The sequence below is a fragment of the Euprymna scolopes genome, chromosome 27, assembly GCF_053919585.1.
Source record: "Euprymna scolopes isolate OS-2025 chromosome 27, ASM5391958v1, whole genome shotgun sequence".
Lineage (NCBI taxonomy): Eukaryota > Metazoa > Mollusca > Cephalopoda > Sepiida > Sepiolidae > Euprymna > Euprymna scolopes.
Window position 1 is genome coordinate 95,558,875 of NC_136508.1, and position 25,000 is coordinate 95,583,874.

The 25,000-nt window shown below is 34.5% G+C and overlaps 1 protein-coding gene across 2 annotated transcripts in view; it reads left to right on the forward strand.

The window, feature by feature from the left end:
• The window catches only part of LOC145249020 (uncharacterized), a 210,113-nt gene that overhangs the window by 166,953 nt on the left and 18,160 nt on the right, over positions 1-25,000 (forward strand). The window contains exons 2-4 of one of the 2 annotated variants that reach the window (XM_080110879.1): positions 852-1,082; positions 5,028-5,351; positions 15,831-16,028. In XM_080110879.1, the coding sequence (XP_079967005.1) occupies positions 852-1,082; positions 5,028-5,351; positions 15,831-16,028 (753 nt within the window). The remainder of the gene's footprint in view (positions 1-851; positions 1,083-5,027; positions 5,352-15,830; positions 16,029-25,000) is intronic. The other variant, XM_080110880.1, reaches the window with a different exon arrangement.

Below are 25,000 nucleotides of genomic sequence, written 5' to 3' on the forward strand. Positions count from 1 at the left end.
GTGTGTGTGTGTGTGTGTGTGTGTGTGTGTGTGTGTGTGTGTGTGTGTGTGTGTGTGTGTGTGCATGCGTACGTGTGTATGTGTGTGTGTGTGTGTGTGTGTGTGTGTGACATATTTCTGAACTATCAATCTAGTTATCATCTAGATTACAAATCTTACTTACTATCCCACCTTTCCAATCTCTGAAGGGGTTTGAACTTAAATATATTCTTTATTTTTAGTGATATCTTTCTGCAATTTTAACACAATCTGATTAAGACATTGGGAATTTTTTTTTTTAAATAAATGACAAAATTCAAACAATCTTCATTTATGAAAAATAATGTCCTTTAAATTTTGCCCATTTTCAGCTTCGCATATTTGTGCTCTTTCCAAAATATTATTCATGACAGATTGCAGAATCTCTGGCTTGCGATTTAACTCCCTTATTTCGTTCCTGATGTTTTCCTTCAATTCTTGCAGAGTTTGAGGTTTGTTAACATAGACTCTTTCTTTAAGATATCCCCACAAGAAAAAGTCGGCCTTAGTCAAGTCATGGGAACGTGGTGGCCACTTGACATTGCTATCGATAAGCTCTTTCTAAAAACAATTGACCCCTGATTTTGGCAAAACAATCTTACAACTTGCGTACATTATTCAATGCTATACTTATCCATAATTAATTTCCAAAATATTATCTGTAAAATATCTGAAATAGAGAAAAAAAATAATGATTAATGGTAAAATGACAAAGATTTTCAATGCGTCAGTGACTATTTGGATATTCTGTATAAGGAACGTTATTGATGTCGCCATTTGGTTCAGAATTATTTGTTTATTTTTACTTTTTAAATTTTATTTTATTTTTTTAGTTACACCCTGCGAGCAGAAGACTGTGCAGGACATTGGTATTCCTCCCCGACTGGCACCCTGTGGGGGAACGATTGATTGCGGGGACGATCATGTTATTGTCGTCAGAAATGTCACCAATGACGAAAGTTTGGTGGAAGTATTCCAGAGTGTCTGCAACCACAACCATTCTTGCGACTTGGCAGTCGCCACGTACAGACGAGAATGCGAAGTGGAGTATTACTGTCTCAACGGTAAGTGATATTCAGGAAACAAAACCAAGACTTGCATTATATTCCATACCTACCTATCTAATGTGCCTTCACACACACGCATATACACACGCACACACATATACACATATACATACAAACACACACATACACACACATATGCACACACATACACACACAAAAGCAATATGACTCAAGGTCAAGATTATAATGAGCATCAGAAAATGGCCATAATCACGTTAACACACCGGTTTACATTAAGTCACCAAAGTTAAGCAATGTTGACCCTGGTCAGTACCAGATGGCTGACCATTTAAGAATTCCAGGTGCTGTGTGTAAGAGGCCGTCGACACTTCCCTGCAAGAACTGCAAAAACCTAATGTCGTCATCTCCCCTAACGGGAATATACATGTAACTGGGGACTGCTTGTGAATTCAATATTCCCTTGATACTTCCTCCTTCAGAGGAAGCCGGTTTAACCCGCCCATGGTGAAACCGTTATTTTCATGGCAAGTGCTCGCCTGAGCTCTAATCTATGGTCACCCCTTGTCAAACTTTTTTTTTTTTTACACAGGAATCACCACTTATCAATGCCCGGAGGCCACTCGAGGATAAGGGTTAATGGGTATACATTAGTCAATGTGATTATAGCGTAGTAAACATAAGTAGTGGGATTTTGTAAATTGGATTACTTAGGGGGACGGTTCATCAAGAACTTGTTTGCATTGAAGACAATCAGATTGTAGTCAGCTGGAAAGCAGCCAATTGGAAGAGAGTTCCACAGGCGTGCAGTTCTAAGAAAGAAGCTTTATTCATGGAATCTACATTTAGGTTTAGGCAGAGATAAAAAGTGTGGGAAATTATTGATGGTTGTTTTGGCTAGACGAGTGTTTTTCGTGAAAGTTTGGCGAGGGGGGATCTTAGATTGAAGCTCAACTGAGCATTTGCCATGAAAATAATGATAAAGCAGAGACAGGCTCCCAACGTCTCTTCTGTGGGAAAGAGGTTGCAGGGAAGAGAAAAAGGCATACTCCACTAAGCTACGAAGTCTATTTTGAACTCTGTCAAGGCAGGATAAGCTGCTTCTAGCAGCTCCTGCCCAGATGTGGCAACAGCATTCCATCATTGGCCGAACATGGCTTTTATATAGGTAGAGAATTGCATCAGGAGTAAGCTTGGTTTTAGATGCATTAAAAATAACCAGCCACCTCTTTCCCCATTGTACCACATGCTCAAGATTCACGAAAAACACTCGTCTAGCTGAAACCACTATCAATAATTTCCCCCACTCTTTCTCTGTGCCTAAACCTAAACGTAGATTCCATGAACAAAGTTTCTTTCCTAGAGCTGCATGCATATGGAACTCTCTTCCATTTCCCTGCTTTCCATGTAGCTGACTATAATATGGTAATCTTCAAGTCCAATGTAAACAAGTTTTTGATGAGCCGTCCCCTTAGATAATCCAACTAACAAAATTTCCATTGCTAATGATTACTGCGATATTGTCCAATTAACTACCGTACACTCATTAACCCTTATCATCGAGTGACCTTTTAAAAAGAGATGTACATACATACATTCATACATATATGCATATATACATACATACATAGATACATACATACATTCATATATATATGCATATATACATACAAGTTACCTTCAATTCTCTTCCATGTGATGAGTTCATAGTTGGTCAGATGTCTCCGTTAAGTTTGTAGTGACAAGTTTACACATGATCACATGGCAGGTTATTGGTCTATAGTTAATTTAGCTGGTTCTTTGCTTGTTTTCCATTTTAATAAACTCATTATTTAGCTACTTGGCGTTTCCAAACGATTTTTCATCAGTGACTATTATTACTTATTCACTAGGTACTTTTACAGAAATTATTATCAGTGATTGCTCATTGTTCATAACAAGTGGTCTTCCCTGGAATCTGGGCGACAACAAATCATCATAGATATTTAATAGTCTTTTGTGATACCTGTTTTAAATCATTTTGTGTTATTTCAAAAGCCGTTTACTGTTAGTTTGTCATTAGAAATGATCATTCTCTGAATTTTGTGGCAATAAGTTTCCGGAAATTTTGTTTTTTTTTTGTTTTTTATGTCCCTCGAGGAGTTATCCACAGTTATTAAGAGAGTTTTAGATCCGTTCTCCCAATTGCTCCATTAAAAATTTCCACTAGGCTAGTAGGCAAGTTATTGGTCTGTAGTTGTATGGGATTGTAAGTACTCCAACACTAAATACCGGTTTTATCCTTTTTATATTTATTGTTTGTTTCGAGACTTTTAATTTATTTATATTAATTTCTTTTCATTATTTTATTTTATACTTCAAGAATATATATGCATGCACAGATGTAGCTTAAAATGTTTGTATAAATAAATATATATATATGTATAAAAAATGTTTGTTTTGATAAACATATTAAATATGTGTGTTTTAATAAACATATTATATGTGTGTGTGTGCATATTTGCCTTTATTCTGCCCCCTACCTTGAGTCAGCCCCTTTCCTTCTTGGTGTTTCCTTTGATAGACAAAATTCGTGTTTTGGCAGTCTTTCTCCCAGCCCAGCTCTTCTTCATAGATGATTTCAAATGTGTTCACCCCTCCCATTTCTTATGACAATGTAATCACACTAACTCTTTTTCTTCCGTTTTGCTGTTATTTCTTTTTCTTTTCTTTTATTTCTATTTTACTTTAATTTTTGGGTTTGTATTACTGTACACATAGATTCGAAAAAGTTGTCAAAAACAAATATATAACAAATAAATGTTATCAAATGCAAGATAAGTTACTTTTCTGTCAAACTGGATATATTTTTGTGTTTTTATTCAATGTAACATATTTATTCAGCTCGAAAAACATTCAGTATTTACCGATGTATTGGAAAATTAAAGATGGCGCCTCACTCCCTCTTTAACACCGTAAGTTTGGGAAAAGGTGTTATAAATAAAAAAAAACTATACAAAATACTATTAAAAACCCGCCGAACATATGTCAACCTATGTCACGGTAACATATATTAAGCGAGTTTTTAACAGTATTTTATCCGTTTTTTTATTTATAACACCTTTTCCCAAACTTACTGTCTAAAATTAGAGAATCAGACGCCATCTTGAATTTTCCAATACATCGGTAAACACTGTATGGTTTTCGAGCTGAATAAACATGTTACATTGAATAAAAAGACGAAAAATATATCCAGTTTGGTAGAAAAGTAACTTATCTTGCCGTTGATAACATTTATTTGTTATATATTTGTTTTTTGACAACTTTTTCGAATCTATGTGTACAGTAATACAAACACTAATTTTTTTTTATTCCTCTATTTTTTTATTTCTCTTTTTTTTAATCTGTTAAGTCTTGACGTCCTTCCCCCCTTTCGCTTTCTATGTCTGGAGTCTAAAAATATAACTCTAAAAACTGTTTTCAAACTAATTATGTTTAACGTAAGTAATCGGTAATGTGAACTATCCACGCATGCGTCTTCGTTAAACAGCAAACAGATAAAAATCCGATGACTTCCACGTACCAATTTTTTTTATTTTGACCCTTTAGCGGCCCTTTTCGCAGATGAAAACAGATTAAACAGTTTTCCATATGTCTGAATATCCTATATACGAATGTTCAAGTCTATGGTTAAAAAATTTGTTGAGAATATAGGTTGAGAAGTGTCCTCAAACACACACACATTCTCATTTATATATATATATATATGTGTGTGTGTGTGTGTGAGCGTGTGTGTGTACGCGTGTGTGTCCCTCTGTTTTCCACATGTCTGAATATCCTATATACAAAATTTCAAGTTTGTAGATCAAAAATTCGTTAAACACATAGGTTGAGAAGTGTCCTCAAACACACACACATTTTCATTTATATATATATATATATATATATGTGTGTGTGTGTGTGTGTGTGTCCCTCCGTATTGATTAAGCTGTATTTTCATTTCAGACACATTCAGTGACACGTGCACGTACGAATATTTCAGCGGAATCTACATGAAATATTTCATGCCGGCCGATCCGCTTCCCCAGTGCTACAGATCTGACGGCGAAATGTCCATGGGCGATTGTTCTTTTTATCCGCCCAATGTTCCCCGGAACAACTGGCTACTACTGCAAGCCACGCATCCGGTGAGCATCAGCCAAGAAACGAACATCACAGAAAACATGGAATCATTTCGAAACTACAATTTCCCACGTGATCATGAAAGCAAAACGACAAATCATGGCATTAAATTTTATTGCCATACTACGATTTGGCTTTTGTATATGGGTAAGTAAAAATGTCTTACATACTTCTTTTCATTTTTTCATATATATATATATATATATATATATATATATATATATATATATATATATAACTACTTCATTTACTTACATAAAATTAATATATGAAAGTATGAATGTATGCGTAAACTTTAAGTATTTACTGTAAAAGTGCTCAATACATAGGTAGAGCTAGTTAGTTCATTGACTGATAGGAAGGGCGCGGTGGATACTAGAAAGCTGATTGGCTAACTAAAATATCAATAGAAGGTGCGTATATAAAAACGACAGACAACCACAAAATTCGCGCATAAGCCTGAAGAGTCCTAGAGTGGATGAAACGCGGAATATTCAGTGTAGCTTAATCGCCATATATATTTTATAACTTACTATATATATATATATATATATTAGACTACCCGTGACCCGTTGGGTCAGTATGTTTTATTAGCTATGGAATTAATGCATGAGCGTGACACTTGTGACATAAAGAAAATAGCTTTTTTTTGACATAACAGAAACATTTCTATGAAAGTATATTAAAATGAAAAATCAGGGACGGATCACTCAAACATGAAAAAAAAAATCCTCCCTATTCGTGTAAAGTTACCTATTTTCCCGAATTATAGCTAAAAAATCGAAAATTAAACATGTTAAACGAATTGAACGCCGACGAAAGTCATTTAGCAGCAAAAACGCACATGAACCTACCGATGAGAAATATAAGAATGAAAACCCCATATTGGAATGCTTCAACCAAGTTATAGAAACTTAAAATCTAAAAAAAAATAATTAAGCATAATAAATAAAACCTAAATAAATAAAATAAAACTAATATTGAAACAGATTAGTAAATGTGTCAAGAAATTCACCGTTCTCACACAACTATTTTGTAGCTAGCCATGTAAAAAGAACATAAAAAGAAGGAAAGAAGGAAGGAAAAGGGACGGATACAGTAGTAGTAGTAGTATTAGTAGTAGTAGTAGTCTTTGTTTTACTACAACTGTTCTTATGTTTGTCAACGGGTTAAAGTTGTTTAGTTGTAAGAAAATAGCGACAGTATAGTTGTAATAAAGAATAGTTGCAAAACACCCCCACTCTTCCCATGTTAAATAATAATTTTGAAATAATAACGTTAATATTTCAGTGCGCAGGTCAAAATCTGCAAAAGAAGCGATTTGTGTTTATTTGTTTACGTTGTTATGGGTTTATGTTTATGCGCGTATGCGCAACCGGATGTCGTAAACCGGAAAGTGGATTACATCACTCGTTACAAGGTCATTTGAGTTTTATAATTATATATATATATATATATATATATATATATATATATATATATATATATATAAAATTTTCAGTCATTCAATGAATTTAAAAATTTATGAAGTGAAATGTTTGAGTTTCATATCAAAAGATTTTTAGTATTCTATGTAAGACAAAGAATACATTAGAAATATTTTAACTCTTTAGGATTTCGATGTCTATCATCTCCTCAGAGGTGAAGATATTAGCAAATTGATTGAGTGATTAAAAGTCATAGAGTAAGGAAAGTTAGAGGAAAGGATATAAAAGTTAACATCCAAATTGCATGGTAAAATCATTGCATTGTAAATCTTATAATCAGTTTTCCATACCAGCTGATTGTTGGATAATTTTATTCTGAAGCATATATATATATATATATATATATATATATATATATATATATATATATGCTGCTTCCCATTTTGGGGTACCAAATTGGTCAAAGGGAAAATTATTCCCAACTCGCATTTAGGTAAAAATGCACTTTCGTATAAAGAATTGAATTCATTCAAAAATGTATCGCAAAAACAATAAATAAAATAACATCTATGTAAATCGCGGTATATCCGAACAGTCGTGCGAGATGGTCCAGTGGTAAGAGTTTAAGCTTCTTATCATGAGGTCTCGATTCCGAATCTCGCTAGATTCAGCCACTCTGATCAGTTGTAGCGGATGAAACACACACACACACACACACACACACACACACACACACATATATATATATATATATATATATATATATATATATATATACTAGCTGTACCCGGCCACGCGTTGCTGTGGCTCAGTTTGTTAAAATGGAACACATGTGAAAGTAGAGAAAAGTGTGATTCTTTTTTTCAAGAGAATGTACAAATTATTTTTTTTAACAGATGTTCAGAAAATAAACAGAAAAATACTTCCATCATTAATTATGCAAAAAAATAAATAAAATGTTGATTTAGTGTTTCAATATGCTTATAAATTACGATAAAACTTGCTGAGTATGCACTGTTTTACGGTTGTTGTAAAAATGGAACGGAAACTTAAATTTTGCTTCATTTTAATCTTTCTTAATTTTTTAATTGTGCCCCCCCAAACGAATATAATCAAAACAGTAACATTCAACAATTGTACTTTATGTATGTAAAACACAAAATATTTATTAAAAAAAAAAGTTAATAACGAAAGGGAAATAATTCCATTTTTAAACGAAAAAGTCAGTTTACCTAACTTACTGTATTAATGCTATTTTTTTTAAGCAAGAAAAAAAAAGGTAAATATCCAGATACGCTACTACAGAACACCGACCACTCTAATTTGTTTTTTTATAGGTAATTGAGGTCGCTGACAACGAATCTGATAGTCAAACTTGGGGCAAATTTACCGTTTGCATGGTATTTACCCCTGAACCCACGAACTTCTTTCCACCATTTTGCAGCATCCGTTTATGCTACGCGCATGCACGCTGTAGCATAAACGACGGCTTCACCAAGCAAACTATGTTGGGGGAGGGGATTTTTTTTTCCAGGACATTGAATTTTCTAATTTTCAAAAATACATTATAGCGCTTTTTGGGTGGAAAATTTAAAATTAGCTGAAAAAGAAATAAAATAAGAAAAGGAAAGCACACCAAGTTGGAGTGGGGGGGGGTAATTTATCTGGGGTTTTTTTTACCTGGAACATCGAATTTTCAAATTTTCCATAAGTAACGCACCGACATTTACCAATTAGAACACCATTTAACATTTTCCGAAGATTTTACTTTGTACATTGGGGGCGCGAGCGGGTGGGGCGGAGCGGATGTGATGTTGGCGCGCGCCCCAACATCACATCCCCCCCCCCCAAACAAATTAGAGTGGTCGGTGTTCTGTAGTAGCGTATCTGGATATTTACAAAAAAAAAAAAAATATTTAGGTTTCGCTATAAATTCCTAAACTCATTTCACCATAAATAATTTAGGTAACTGAAATAGGAATCTAATTGAATCTTTAATTTCCTGAATAGTATCCGATAATTCATTTTTCTTCGAGTTATATCGAATGCATTAATACGAACTTTAGGGGCTTTTTTCGTAATGTTACTGTAAAAATTATTTTTTATTGTTACAAATTACGATACTTTAAAAAAAGCAAAAATAAATTCTTGCGTTTTTTATTTACTACTAAAAACCATAACTTTAGTAAAGGTATTTTTTGTTTAAACAAAATAAAACATTTTCACCAAGAGTTAAGTAAAAATAATTAGTTCATTATATTCTGCGATCATTATTTGAAAAATACTGCAATTTTCATTAAAATTGGTTAATTTCCTGATTTTTGGTGAATTTTTAAGTAAAGGGAGGAATCAAAATGTGTATACACTTTGAGCGTCGGCATTCACCACGTGTGGTTAATTTAAATTAAAGTTCAATCACATGGTTACATTATCAATAAACCCATTGAAAATTTACCGATATTGTAAACACATTCTGTTTACATTAAGCCTGTGGTGTTTTTTTAGTGATGCAATGTTGTCAACTGAGATTTTAAAAAAAACCCGCGAGATCAGGAGAAAGAAATGTCCAGAAAATCGCTAGCCAGTTTGGCAGAAAAGTAACTTATCTTGCCTTTGATAACATTTATTTGTTATATATTTGTTTTTTGACACCCTTTTCGAATCTATGTGTACAGTAATACAAACCCGTGTACAGTAATACAAACCCCTTCGGGGAGATTGGAATGCCCCCCCACCTAAAATGTACTTGGAAAAATCGATTTTATAGTGAGATTTAAGAATGGTTAGTCGAAAAAAAGGTGAAAAACAAAACAAATAATCAATAAATAATTGTTACCAAAGGCAATAAATGCTACTTTTTTTTACTTACATGAATGAGTTTATTTTATGTTTTAAAGTATTTTCAAGCAATCTAATGCGGGTGTCTGGGTGCCAAATACCTCCAGATTTTCTAGAATTTCCCGCTAGATTGTAAACGAAATCTCCAGATCTAGCAGGAAAACCGCTAAATTGTAACACTGGTCACGTGACAGGAAGCGGTAATAAATAATTGTCCCTAAATAAAAAAAATGGCCTCTCGGTATAAAGAAATCCACCTATTTATCATAGAAAAATTAAGTATAATGTTATAATTAAAAAGGAATATATAAAAACACACATGGATATAGTAAACATATTATACCAAAACGTGGAAGCCATCCGTCCAGTGGTTTTTTAGACAATTAACTCCGAACGAACCAACGTTTACATTTTTATATATATAGATATATACGTGTGTGCGTGTGTGTGTATGTGTGTGTGTGTGTGTCATCTTTATTGTAAATGGAGGTCTTACAATAACGACGAAATTTTGATGGGTATATGGTTTGTTCCTTCTCTCTCTCTCTCTCTCTCTCTCTCTCTCTCTCTCTGTATATATATATATATATATATATATATATATATATATATATATATATATATATATATATATATGACTACTTCATTTAATCACATCAATTAATATACGAAGATATGATTTTATGCGAGCTTGATATGGATATCTAAAACGGTCCTAATTATCGGGCTTGAAACCGATGGTATCAATGACTTACCTCATCTAACAACATTTCTGTATACAAAATACAAAATATAAATACGCTTTATTTTTCGGATTTTCCTTTTAATTGAGCACTCTGCTGGATTTCTTTTTCCAAAAATAACTAATCATATATATATATATATATATATTCTTTCTATCGCATATTTCTTTTAAAAAATTCTCTATGGCATATTTCTACATATATTTCATTAAATAAAATAAACTTTTTTTGTCTATTAATTCTATTTTCGATCCTTAATCGTTGGGAAGGGCCGAAAATACTATTAATAGACAAAAAACGTTTATTTTATTTAATAAAATATGCCATATATATACACACACACACACACACACACACACACACACACACACACATATATATATATATATTTACATAGGCATCACCACATTATCAAGGCAAGAGGCCACTCAAGGATAAGGGTTAAAGAGTGTACAGTAGAAATTGGACAATATAGTAATCATTAGTAATGAAAATTTGGTAAATTTGATAACTTATATGGAACGGCTCATCAAGAACTTTTTTACGTTAGACTTGAGTACAACCATATTGTAGTCAGCCGGAAAGCAGGAAAACGGAAGACAATTCCACCACAGGCGTGCAGTTCTAAGAAAGAAGCTTTGTTCATGGAATCTATGTTTAGGTTTAGTCTAGTATATATATATATATATATATATATATATATATATATATATATATATATATATATATATATATATATATACTAGCTGGTCGTAAATACACTTAAATATGATATTTTAATTTGTCCAGATTTCGTATATTATTAAAAGTATATTCTAAATTAAAAAAAAGTATTTTGGGTCTCATTAGTTAGAATCGAAATCAAAAGCCACACTAGCATTCAAAGCTGGTGACGTTACCACTGTACCTACATAACACGTATAAGAACTGATTAAAATGAAAAATTACAAATAAACTAAGATGAATGCTCAAAATGTGTAACGATTTTTTTCAATTTTACCGAATATTGACCCCTTAAAAACTATTTAAACTGGTTAAAGACCCATAAAGAACGGTCTATAAAAATCCAATCAAAAATAAATTAAAATAAAAACTACAATTAAGTTTACCAAAATGATCCAAGTTGGTGAAACAAAAGTATATTATAAATATTAAAGAATTCATATTTATAAAGTAATCTCAACCAGATGTAAAAGCTCAATAAAACCAAATAGGAGATAGAGCTTATAATAAGAGCAAACAGTTAATAAAATGCGGGATCGGATTTTGCATACAAAAGTATTTGATGAAACTGCAAGTAAGTCAAAGATCTTACTTGATAACAAAAACTGAAGCAGAGACAATATGCTTTCACCTGAATGGATAATCAGGTGAAAAGTAAGGCATCCAATGACGGTAAAATCCAAAAATGTAAGTCCAAGAAAGTTAATTTAATTTTCCATTCGCACAAGTATAATACAAGGAAATCGAGTAATTCGAAGATGGTCCAAAATAATCCAAAAGGCCGAAATCCGTGGAATAATTCACAAATATGTACAAGGAAAAGGGGAAAACATTCTATTAATAATAATATCAGACCTCGAGCTTTTAATAAAGTACATATATCGACGCTACTTCAACATTAATTAAGAAAAGAATATCAAACCACATTTCTTTTTTTAACAACCATAATTATAATAATAACCAAGGAACTTCTCTAACCACTTTAATTAAAAACTTAACTCTAATAATAACCCCTTTTCAATCAAATGGACTATCATAAAAAAGTTAAGTCTTATACTCCAAGCGCTAAGTCATGTCGTCTCTGCACAACCGAAGCTATAACTATAATTACTTCCCCTCAAAGTAACAATATAATAAATTCTAAAAACGAACTGATCTTTTTCTGTAAACATAAGTCCAAATTTAATTATGGTAATTTTGAAATTACATAATTATTACTTTAACCTTTCAGATATATATAATTTTTCTTTAATATTATCGTTTTTTCTACATAGTTTCTTAATACTCAATAAATAACTCAATAATCCTTTATTTTAATTCGTTATTTCTTCTTTGCTTGCCCGTTTTTTTTTATCTGCAATTTCCGTTTTAGTCTTTAAATTTTCCTATCTATCAATTATATCAATCTACTTACACATTAATATCCTGTATGTATATTTACTTATATTTTACTATGTGCATTTACTTACATACTTACTTGTTTTATCCGGAATTTGAAGATACCGGCCCTCCTCTCTCCTTAATTTTTATTTTATTTTATATTTTATATTTATTTTTATTTTTTATTTATTTTTTTATTTTATTTATTTTTATTTATTTCTTTATTTATTGATATATTTATTTATTTATTTTTTTCCATTTAGTGTCTTTTAATAACTCTTGCTGACATTTTCTTAAGTAATAACCTGTACATTTCAGTTGACCTCAATTTTGCCCCATATGATTCACGCCTTTTAACGTTATCCTGTCTGTGTCATTTTAACATTTGCTTTTCTAATTCATATTTAATTCTATCACCATTTAATCTTTTTTCTCTCTCTCTTCTTCTTCTTTACTGATTTTTTTAATTACACTTTGTTCTCAGCAGCCGTGTTAAAAGCAGATCTTATTTTTCTTTTATTATTATTGGAATTTTTCCCCCTTTTCCTTGTACATATTTGTGAATTATTCCACAGATTTCCCCCTTCTGTACATATTTGTGAATTATTCCACGGATTTCAGCCTTTTGGATTATTTTGGACCATATTCCAATTACGCGATTTCCTTGGATTTTACTTGTGCGAATGGAAAATTAAATTAACTTTCTTGGATTTACATTTTTGGATTTTACCATCATTGGATACTTTACCTTTCACCTGACTATCCATTAACGTGAAATCACCTTTTTCTTCACCATATTACCTCTGCTTCACGTTTTGTTATCAAGTAAGATCTTTGACTTACTTGCAGTTTCATCAAATACTTTTGTATGCAAAATCCGATCCTGCATTTTGCTAATTCCTACCCTCTGATGAGAAGGAAAGTATTTCTTCGAAACTCCACGGATTAAGGACTATCCACTTATTAAGTGTTTGTTTTTTCAGATTAAATACGTTTTTAACTCTTTTTCAAAGTATTTTTTACATGTTTTATTAACTATTTGGTCTTATATATATATATATATATATATATATATATATATATATATAAGGAACTTTGTCTGTGTGTCTGTGAATTCGTTCGCTATGGACTCAAAAACTGCTGTTAATTTTAAATGTCGAGCCTTCTAGCTTGTGTGGTAATAAAACTTCTCAGATGCATTTGTAATATTAAGCTGTATAAAGTATTAACTTTGGTCAAAATTGCTTGTTCCCCTTTCATCTGATTATTTCGATTATTGATACTTATCGACAACATTCTGATACAAAACCAATCTTAGAACATTGCCAGGCAGATAAAGTACGTTAGCGTGAAATTTCATAAAAATCGACCTAGCAATTTTCGAGTCCATGGGAAATTCCCCCCTCTTTCTCTCACTCTCTCTCTCTTTCACACACACACACACACACACACACACACACACACACACACACACACACACACACACACACACACATACACACACAGTTCCTTTTATATGATAGTAGTGACGTAGATATTTTATAATACAAGTATACTAGCAGGACCCGTTTCTTGGCGTGGTCTGAGGATATATAAAAGGATATTGAATTGAATTGGTAAGTTTGTCATTTTCTTAGTTTATTGTGTAAAACTTTAACCTTCTTTTATGTTTGTATGTGAACTTGAAATTTAGATGTGTTTTTTTTCCTGAAACGTAGAAATGAAATGAAATGTTTTCTATATGCTAGTGTCATAAATTAGTAAAATTGTAATTCTTTTGTATTATGAAGCGTTTGATAAATTACGAGGGGCGTGCAATAAGTAATGCCCCTGGCCCACTTCCAGTTGTCTGATCTAGCTGAAATTTTGCATGGCAATGATTTATATCTCTACGGGCTATGTGGCAAATTACAGCTCTGAACTAATTGTGGTTTCTGTTTTACAGGCGTTTGAACTGAGTCAGGTATGAAATGGAGCCTGTTGAATGTCGAGCAGTGATCCGTTTTTTTTATTTGAAAGGACGCACACCACAGGAGACTTTTGATGAAATGAAAGAAACTTATGGTGATAATGCCCCATCATATAACCTTGTAAAACGCTGGCATCGTGAATTCAAACATGGTCGGAAGTCTGTGGAAACAGCTCCCAGACCTGGTCGCCCCCCCCTTCTGCCATTGATGAGGCATCTGTCCGTCAAGTTGAGGCTGCCATTTTGGAAGATCGGCGCATTACTATTCGCCAAATAGCCCAAGATATCAAGATTAGTACAGGGTCTGTGGAAACTATCATTCATGACCATTTGGATATGCATAAGGTGTCTGCCAGATGAATTCCCAGGTTGCTCACACCATTCCAGAAGCGAGAACGCGTCGAGTGCTCAAAGATGAATTTGGAGATGTGCCAAGAAGATGAGTCAAAGTTTTTCAAAAGACTGATTACACAGGATGAAACCTGGGTCCATGACTATGATCCAGAGACCAAAGCCCAGTCAATGCAGTGGAAGCACTGGGACTCACCACCTCCAAAGAAGGCGAAGGTGCAGCCCTCCGCTGGCAAGGTCATGCTCACAGTCTTCTGGGACCAGGACAAAGTAGTGATGACAGATTTCCTGGCAAAGGGTGCCACAATTACAGGAGCCTATTATGCTTCACTTTTGAAGAAATTAAGGGACGCTATCAAAATCAAGAGGCGGGGCAAGATCAGCAAAGGTACCCTCCTCCTGCAGAACAACGCTCCAGTCCACAACTCGCATGTTGCCAGATCAGAAGCACGGGCGTGTGGTTATGAAATCCTCCATCCTCCCTACTCTCCTGACCTTGCACCCTCTGACTTTCACCTCTTCCCAGCCATGAAGTTGTTTTTGAAAGGAAAGCGTTTCCCAGATGATGCAGCCTTGATTTCTGAAGTCACGTCTTGGTTGGAGGACCAACCTGGGGTGTTCTACAAAAACGGTCTCCAGAGCTGCATCAAACGATGGGAAAAATGCATAACTCTGGGTGGTTCCTATGTATAGAAAGACTAATAACTGTGCCAAGTTTCGTTGCTCTACTGCTATGGGGAGTGGGTCAGGGCATTACTTATTGAATGCCCCTCGTAAGACTGCAAAAATGTTAGGAAATCGAACAATACTCTCTTCTCTCTCCCCCCTCTCTCTATCTATCATGATAACAATGTTTTTCAATTAATATTTATAATCTATCTATCTCTGTCCCGAGCTATCCACTGCCATGTGGGACCCATGTGCTGTATCAGATCATCCCTCCACCTCGTTCTTGGTCTTCTCTTTGACCTCTTATGTTCATGAGGTGTCCATTCCGTCATCCTGATGGACCATCTGTTGCCATGTTGTCTGGCTACGTGCCCTGTCTATCTGTGTTTGGATGTCTTGATGGCAGTATTGATGTCAATAACTCTTGTTTATTGGTAGATCCAGGTGTTTGTCTTTCTATCTGTTTCTTTTTGTGTTTCGTTTTCTTTTTAAAGGTTTATGTTTGTTCGTTTGCTTTATTTTGTAGTTTCAAGCAGCTGCGACGAAAATTTCGATGCTTTATTCCAGGACGTGGCGGAACCTGATATCGTAGCATCTCCAAGTATGTATACAACACTGTCAGATAATGGTACCCTCTACCAAGACAGTGTCTCTTCGACTTCTCCATCTTTCGGCGTAACTTACACTGAGAGCATTAATGAGAATAGGTGGATGTCATCGAGAGGTAAAGCCACCCAACAGCACTTTCAGTTTAATCATGTGTCATTCATTGCCTATCCTTATTAACAGCGGTGAATAACAAAGCAAATGCAATGCTCAATACTTACAAATAACCAATCATTGTTCTCCACCTCTCCTGAAGAGTAACCTAGTCTAATAATGTTCTAACAAATATTTATTTATAAAAAAAATTACACTTTTGTTGTCATCACAAATAATCTATAATTTGTATCACACTTTTCTGAATGCTGACACACGCTAATCTAGATAAATAAAACAGTAGATGTATGTATGTGTGTATGTAGATAAAAATATTTAACCGATAAACTTCTACACTACTGGTCCCTTGGCCTTTGGGACAAGATAAAAGTGTAGTATCTGCTGGAACAGATACTGCAAGCAAAGACCATATGTGGGGGAAACCCCACATATAAGACCTTGGTCAATGTAGGGGCAACCCTTCATACTAATTGTCACTATCCAGCTCTCCTACTCCCCGGGGAGTTGGTCCCCATTCCCCCTTCACTCCTCACTTTAAAAATCGGCCTTGTGCCTAATTTGCTCGGTGGGGGAGCAAGTAAATACCTCAAAGTGTAGTATCTGTTCTTCAGATGCTGCACTTCAATTTCTTGTTCTCTGTCAATGGAGGAGAAATCCTTCACGACTGAGACAATTTTTATTTTTGTTCCTTTTCTCCACGTTAAAAAACGACCCTGGTGTCTAACTCTGTCTCGTGGGGAGGCATTGTAAATAGAAACACTGCCATTAACAGGAAATAGAAATCGTACGCCAAGGATGGTTTATATCGAGTGAACTCTTGGTTTGGATGAATAAATAACGTGCACAGAAATATGTCGGCAAGTTGGAATGCAAAATGTTCATTTCAACTTGCCGACATGCTTCTATTACTTTTATGCATGCGCAAATTCATTCATAGCTTGGAATGGTTTGATTTTAAATCTTTCTTATATATCTGTCAATAGATCAAACGGTTGGGAGCGCTAAATGTTTTGATTTCGATTCTAGCTAATGGCATCTAAGTCACTTTTTTAACTTTTGAAATCAGTACCACACACACACACACACACACACACACACACACACACACACACATATATATAGGTTCAGATGAGGCTCTGTATTTCGATTTCTGTGGGCTCTGAGTGAATGCCTGAGCAACTTTGAATTCATTTTCTTGTGTGGTCACAGTAATTGGTCGACCACTTCTCGGTGCATTGCGGATACTCCCTGTCTGTTCAAATTTGTCACGCAGTCGATAAACCGTGAGCCTTGTTGGGGGAGGTGTTGCAAAGATTTTGACCCACTGTTCTCTTACGCGTTAACTATTTTCTGTCTTCCAGTATTGTTTTAATATCCATTTTCGCTGTTTGTCAGTCAAATTACCGGCCATGGTTAAATTGCCAATTTAACTGAAAAAATAAAAATAAATGATTCAAAGTACATGCACTTTAATCGAAAGGAAATTTAATTAATAAAAACAAAAGACTAAAAGTATATGCATTTTTACTTTAAGGTATGTAGCTTTCAGTTCAATAAAATGTCAATAATTTCAATACTGTATACCTACTTTTGCACTCCCCCTGTATATATATATATATATATATATATATATATATATATATATATATATATATATATATATATATATATGTTAGGATTTTAAGAATGTGAGAGACTATATATAATAAATTCCACAGCCAAACAATGTCACAGCCCACAAGAGCCATGGCAGTCAACAAGCCGGAAATCCAAGACTCGAGTTTTGAACTTCTGGTTCGTTGACTGTGGGCTGCGACATTGTTTGGCTGTGGAATTTATTATATATAAACTTTAACATTGTGAAATTTATTGTGTATGTGTATGTGTGTGTGTGTGTGTGTATGTGTGTGAAATGTACATGAATTAAAATATATTTAAGCATATTTTACGACTGAACAAAGCCGGGCGTCCCTGCTAGTAATAGCTAATGCAACAATAGCAATAGAGTTTAGACATAGAATGGAATTGGCTTATGTGTTGGATATTACGATATGCTAGCAGTCATTGGATCATTACATACTGGAACCATATGTTTTGTATATAATGATTGAGTTGGAGATAATTCTATTATGGAAAACGCTCCAGACGATATATAAAGCCAACTGACGTAAGGAGCACTACTTTAATGTTAAAAAAAACCCGGCGAACTTTAAGTGTTGGATTGATAGATTCCTATTCCGAAATCAGTAGTTGTTAAAATATCTCTGTAGTACCATTCGATTGGGAAGAGTGCGTACCTTCTGAGTGTCAAGAAATATTTGTTTGGGACAAGATCAAGCGTATATATATATATATGAGAGAGAGAGAGAGAGAGAGAGAGAGAGAGAGAGATCACACGCACATACACACATAAGAAAAGCTCAACACTATTAAGAGGAGCAAACAATAATATTAAATATAAGATGAGGAATAAAAATATATAAGTTTATCACATCATCAGAACAATAAGGAAAATTTAAGTATTTTCTTAATCTTTCCCTTTTCTTTATTGTTTTTATGATATAATAAAGTTATATATAACTTTTATTCCTCATCTTTCATTTATATATCTCTATATATATATATATATATATATATATATATATATATATATATATATATATATATATAGAGAGAGAGAGAGAGAGAGAGAGAGAGAGGTCAAGAAAATGAGGATGTCAAGCAATCTCTCCTAAAGGAGGGGCACTCTTGCTTAGCAAAAATTATCTAGGCATCCCCGTCAGTATTCCCCAGTCAGAGCGCCTCAGACAGGAAGTAATGTCAAGAGAGAAACACACCGGAGTTATTCACTAATCTGTACCTCATATTCAGATGTGCTTATCATTAAATGGCAAAGAAAATAAGGACTGTTGGATATTGATTCATTAACCTTTGTGAACAAGTCAGTCATATACTGTAGTTTATTTGTACCAAATATGGCTGTATTCTAAAAGTGATTGTGGATTTCATTATCAACTAGCCTGGGTGTCTGGTATTACCAAGGTGTGTGGAGGTGTGTGTAAAAAATATTTAAAAAGTGGTAGGCAGGCTTGAATCCGTAACATGAAGGAGAAAAAGAAGATAAAAAAAACCGTAATGTCTTAGCTGATGCCTCCATAGCAAAACAGAAAGTCGCGAACGTTGAAATTAATCAAAAAGAGGCGATGACTTGTGAAAATGTGTGTGAAAAAAAGCGACCTCTCCCTGTAGAAAACTGCCCAATTGAGGGTGAAGGAATTAATTTTTGGGGGCAATTTTTCGATACTTGTCGTCTGAAATATCGAGGTTTAAAACAATAACAGTTTCGTCACATTCCGACGCGTCTGTCAACAGTTTTTAGCAGACATACAAACACACACACACACACACACACACACTAGCAAAGACACAGATTTTTGTCCTTTATATTATAGACTAGCGAGGGGTACCCAACGTTTCCCGGATGTTTGGAGGTAAATCAAAACTCTGGGTGGGGGTGGGGTTAAAATAAATAAAAAAAGTTTTGGTAGGTCAGTATGAGGATCGAACCCAAACCCTTGAGGCAATGTTGGAAATTAAAGTGTGAAAAAAAAAAACATGCAAAGTCAACCATTGGGCCACCGCGACATACTAACAGAAACACGTTTGAATTTATTTAATTACTTAGAATTTGCAGGTGCACGTTTTAATGTCTTAATGAGGTCAACTTTGACTGTGGGATTTTTATTTTTATTTTCTCAAGATGTTGGGGGGGGGGGCCAGCTCCCCTTGTCCAATTTGAATAGCAATTGTATGATATAAGGAAAATATTTCCACATTGATCAAAGCTGATTGTTTTCAGACATTTCCGGCGATGGCAACCGGAAAAATGCCACCAGAATTAGTGTTGCTTTTATTATAGGAAAAAGCCTAATCCACATGCGGCGAGCGAAAACTGTTGAATATTTATCTTCCCGAAGTCGAGCAAATTAAATAGACAGGCGAGATCCGTTGTTAACTCAGAGATATTATGATTTATATGTGATATAAAAAGTTTTAAGAAGTTGTGAGCCGACCAACCGCTTCTCTGTAAAAAGCCTTTCTTGGACATACAGAAAAAGTGAACATACATACATACATACACACATTTTCGCTTTTATATATATAGATGGGTGGGATTTTATTTGAGTTAGCCCATACTTGGAATTTAAATGAGGAATGACTGCGACTCACAATTAATCTTTTTTTCATTTGCGTTACTCGCCAGCTATGGCAGGGTTCACAATAATGAATTTTCATCTCCACTTGGCACGATCACAAGCTTGGTCCGAGTGAAGACTGCTTTTACAAACATCATTGAAAAGTACCTTGGCATATCTTATCATTGGCCTCCCTTTCGGTCGCTTCCCAGTGACTTTGTATTTAAAAAGGATGTCATCGGCGGCCCTCAACACTTGCCCAAACCACTTGAGTCATCATTATTTTGCCTTGCCTTTGACTAACAAGTAATACAGGAATGTAACAATACTCATTAATAACATCTAACAATGGTGAGAATGATCTAACGAAGACCTAACAATGTTTTCAGCATTAACAATATTGGAGAATGATAACAATGTTTTTCAATTAATATTTAATCTCTGTTTTAATAATACAAGCAGTTGGCATCAAACTAAACATAACTATTGGATATGAAAAATTCCAAAGTTTAAATACTTGTGTTTCTAGACTTTGCATATAACAGCTTTAACTCATTATAGTAGTGAATCAACGTTTGTTTCTTTAAGTGTTATATATATATATATATATATATATATATATATATATATATATATATATATATATATATATACTAGCATTTCAGCCCGGCTTTGCCCGGGTGTTTTGAGGTGTACGCTTAGCAAAACAAAAAAAAGTCAATTTTTTTTTTAATTTGACCCCTATTATGACCCCTTAAAATTTGTAGTTTCGGGCTCAAATCACTTTATTAAGTTAGATCCAGGTTCAAGGAACCTATATCTAAAATTTCAAGTGTCTAGACCCAAAATTGTCGGAGGAGTTTGGTAGAGTTCTTAAAGGTCAAATCGTTGAAATTTGACCCCTTAACAGCCAAATTTCTAGCTGACACCCGTCACATCGATTTTCCCAAATCTCAGTACCCGGTATTTCAAATTTCGAGTCTATAGACTAAAAATTGACAGAGTTATTACGTAGGGAAATGTACACAGACAGACAGACAGACACGTTCACTTTTATAGATATATATATATATATATATATATTAGTGATGGGACGATTCCAATATTTTTTCTGATTCCGATACAATTACCGATTCCGTACTAAATTCCTTATTCCGATGCAATTACCGATTCCCATTCTAATTCTTTATAAATCTATACAGCACAATCACGTTGACACACAGGTTCTTGCCAGATCACCTAAGTTAAGCAACGTTGAACCGGGTCAATACCAGATAGGTGACCATTTGGGAAGGCGAGGCGCTGTATGCACGACGAAGTAAAATACCAGGTTGAGAAACTGGCATGGTCTATCTTTCTCTCGAGGGTAGATGGGACTCAAGAAGCCGTGGTAGACAACCCATCTAGTGATGGCGTCACGATAAAAAATAACGATAAAAAATAACCTTGATAGCCCTTGCGAAGCATCAAGTATTGAGCTATGGACAAGATATGAATTACACTACAAACTTTTGGTCAAGATCAAAGTGTAGTATCTGTTCTTCAGATGCTGCACTTAAGATAATTTGTACCAGTCAATGGAGGGGAAACCCTCTATACTGGGACAATTATTATTTTTGGTAACCAGAGTGCCCCCTATTTGCCTACTTTTAGGGGAGCTGGTTTTTACCTCACATTAAAAACGGCCTTGTGCCTAATTTGCTCAGTGGGGGAGCAAATAAATACCATCTGTTCTTCAGATGCTGCACTTAGGATGGTTTGTGCCGGTCAATGGAGGGGAGGCCCTCTATACTGGGACAATTATTATTTTTGGTAACCAGAGTGCCCCCTTTTTGCCTACTTTTAGGGGAGCTGGTTTTTACCTCACATTAAAAACGGCCTTGTGCCTAATTTGCTCAGTGGGGGAGCAAATAAATACCATCTGTTCTTCAGATGCGGCACTTCCATTTCTCGTTCTCTTTTGGTGGAGGAGAAATCCTTCACGACTGAGACAATTTTTATTTTTGTACCTTTTCTCCACGTTAAAAAAAGACCCTGGTGTCTAACTCTGCCCCGTGGGGAGGCATTGTAAATAGGTACACTACAAACTTCTGTAATGAGTTCAATCTTAGCTATGGCCACGCTGGATGGATGGATAAATCTTTAAATACAGTAGAACCCGGGATACGGTGTCCCTAGGATACGTTTTTTTCAGGTTACAATGTGGAATACGATGATTTTCCGGACCCTGGTTACGGTATTTGCCCCGCATTACGGTGTTATATATAATGTTATTTGGTTATATACATGTGTATTATATGCTGTACTGTATTTTTATTACTGATTTTTAATGCTGCATACCGGGGTTCTAGTGTATTTGACTATAAAATTCTTGTCTTGTCCCAATTACTGTAAAAACACATCTTAAATGTGCCTATATTTTCTCTAACGTAAAACACTTGTGAGGGGGTAATCGGCAGATTTTAGTTTTACTGAAATGTTAAAATCAATAAATATTCATTACTATCGGCTGTGGAAGAATTTTTCTTAAACCCAAATCAAATATGAAACAATAAGTAAAGAAATCTGATTCCAATACCCTCAAGAGTTCTGATTTTTCCAATTCCTGATCCCAATTCCGATTAATCGTCCCAACACTAATGTGTATATATATATATATATATATACAGGGTGACCCCAAAAAACGGGCCCCAACTTTAATTAGGCCCCGTTTCTTAGTGTTTTGTCCGAATGAAATGAAACTGTGGTTATAACTAGCTTATTATATTCAAAACATCACATCAAAACACTAGGGTCTTTGGCCTTTTTTTCTCCGTTCTACACAAAATGCATGTTAAAATGTTCCTTATGTGGTACGATTATGCGTATTGTTAAAAATTCTAACGACTGTTCCATTTGTAAAAAATTATTTTCAGGTTACCAAACGCGCCAAAGATTTGCAAATATTGTACTTATATGTTATTTCTACAAATCGATCATCGTAAGGAAATCTTGAAATAATTGCTGAATATATATGTTTGGTGTTTCCTTTTTCTTTCTTGATCATATATATTATTTCATAATCATATTCATGATCATATTTTATTTCTATAATTTTCTATACGTGTGTGTGTGTTTGTGTGCGCGCGTGCGTGTGCGCGTTTATGCGCTACCATAGGCAACAAGAAGGATGTTGCATAGAAATCAAATCTGTTGCCAAGGCCGCTGGAAAAATGGTAGGATCCTTCTATCGATCCAGTAGATATCTCACTGCTGATGCAATTCTCTATCTATATAAGAGCCAGATATGTCCAAGGATAGAGTACTGTTGCCACATATGGGCAGGAGCTGCTAGAAAAGATTTGTCCTGCCTTGATAGGGTTCAAAATAGACTTCGTGGCCTGGTGGGAGATGTCCTTTTCTCTTCGCTGCAACATCTGTCTCACAGAAGAGATGTTGCGAGTTTGTCTCTGCTTTATCATTATTTTCATGGAAAGTGTTCAACTGGGCTTCAATCTATGGTCCCCCCTCGCCAAACTTTCACAAGAAACACTAGACTAGCTGAAAACATTATCAATAATTTTCACCACTCTTTATCTGTGCCTAAACCTAAACATAGATTCCATGATCAAAGCTTCTTTCTTAGAACTGCACGCCTGTGGAATTGTCTTCCGTTTTCCTGCTTTCCAGCTGTCTATAATATGGTGGTCTTCAAGTCCAACGTGAACAAGTTTCTGATGAGCCGTTCCACTTAAGTTAACAAATTTACCGAACTTCCATTACTATCGATTACTATATTGTCCTTTTGAATACTCTACGCTCTTTAACCCTTATCTTTGAGTGGCCTATCGGCCTTGATAAGTGGTGTCGTTTATGTAAAAAAAAAAAAAAAAAAATGAGACGTCCTTCTCCCTTATATGGTCATGAATGTGTAAGAGCTGAACAAGAACTATTTCACGGCAAAAGACATGAATTGGATTATCACTACGTAATTCTCCTTAAAAAAGAAAACACGTCTTCATTTTCCAAGAACTGGCAAGTGCAAACTAATATCAAAACAAAAACAACAACAAAAAAACTTGTTTTTGTTCAAGTGTTTCCCATCATTTCGTCAAAGATTTAATGGAACATCTCAACTCGAAAACACTCGACTTAACATCACGTCTCGATTCAAATAATAAGAAAATACAACCTTTTAGTAATAAGATTTTTTGTAGGGGACGGAGTTAATAGGGTCCGGGGTTTTGTTTTTTTGTTTTTGTTTGTTTTTTAATTTTATCGATTGTTAATGGAGATTTGGTATCTGTCTGTCTAAACTAAAAATATATTATTACTTCTATTAATTAATTAATTGTTGCAATATTTTTTAGCTATAATGAGGGTAGGTATTTATTTGCTTCCCCACATAAGCAAAATATGACACAAGGTCGGTTTTTGTGTGGGGTGAAGGGAGAGGGGGAGAGGGAGGGGAAGGGGGAGGGGATGATATATATATATATATATATATATATATATATATATATATATATATATATATATATATATATATATATATATATATATATATAGGGTTGCCCCTACATGTACCAACAACCTATTGCCACAAGGACAATGGTCACAAAGCACAGCATCTGGGAACAGATACTACACTTTGATCTCAGCCAAAAGGAGGGTAGCTATTTAAAGGAGGGTATGGTCCCTGGCAGTCGGGAGATTCTATTCATAAATGATGCTGCTAGGAACTGACGAATCAAATTAATTCACATTCTGCTACAAACCAATCAGAAACCAGAATAGCTCC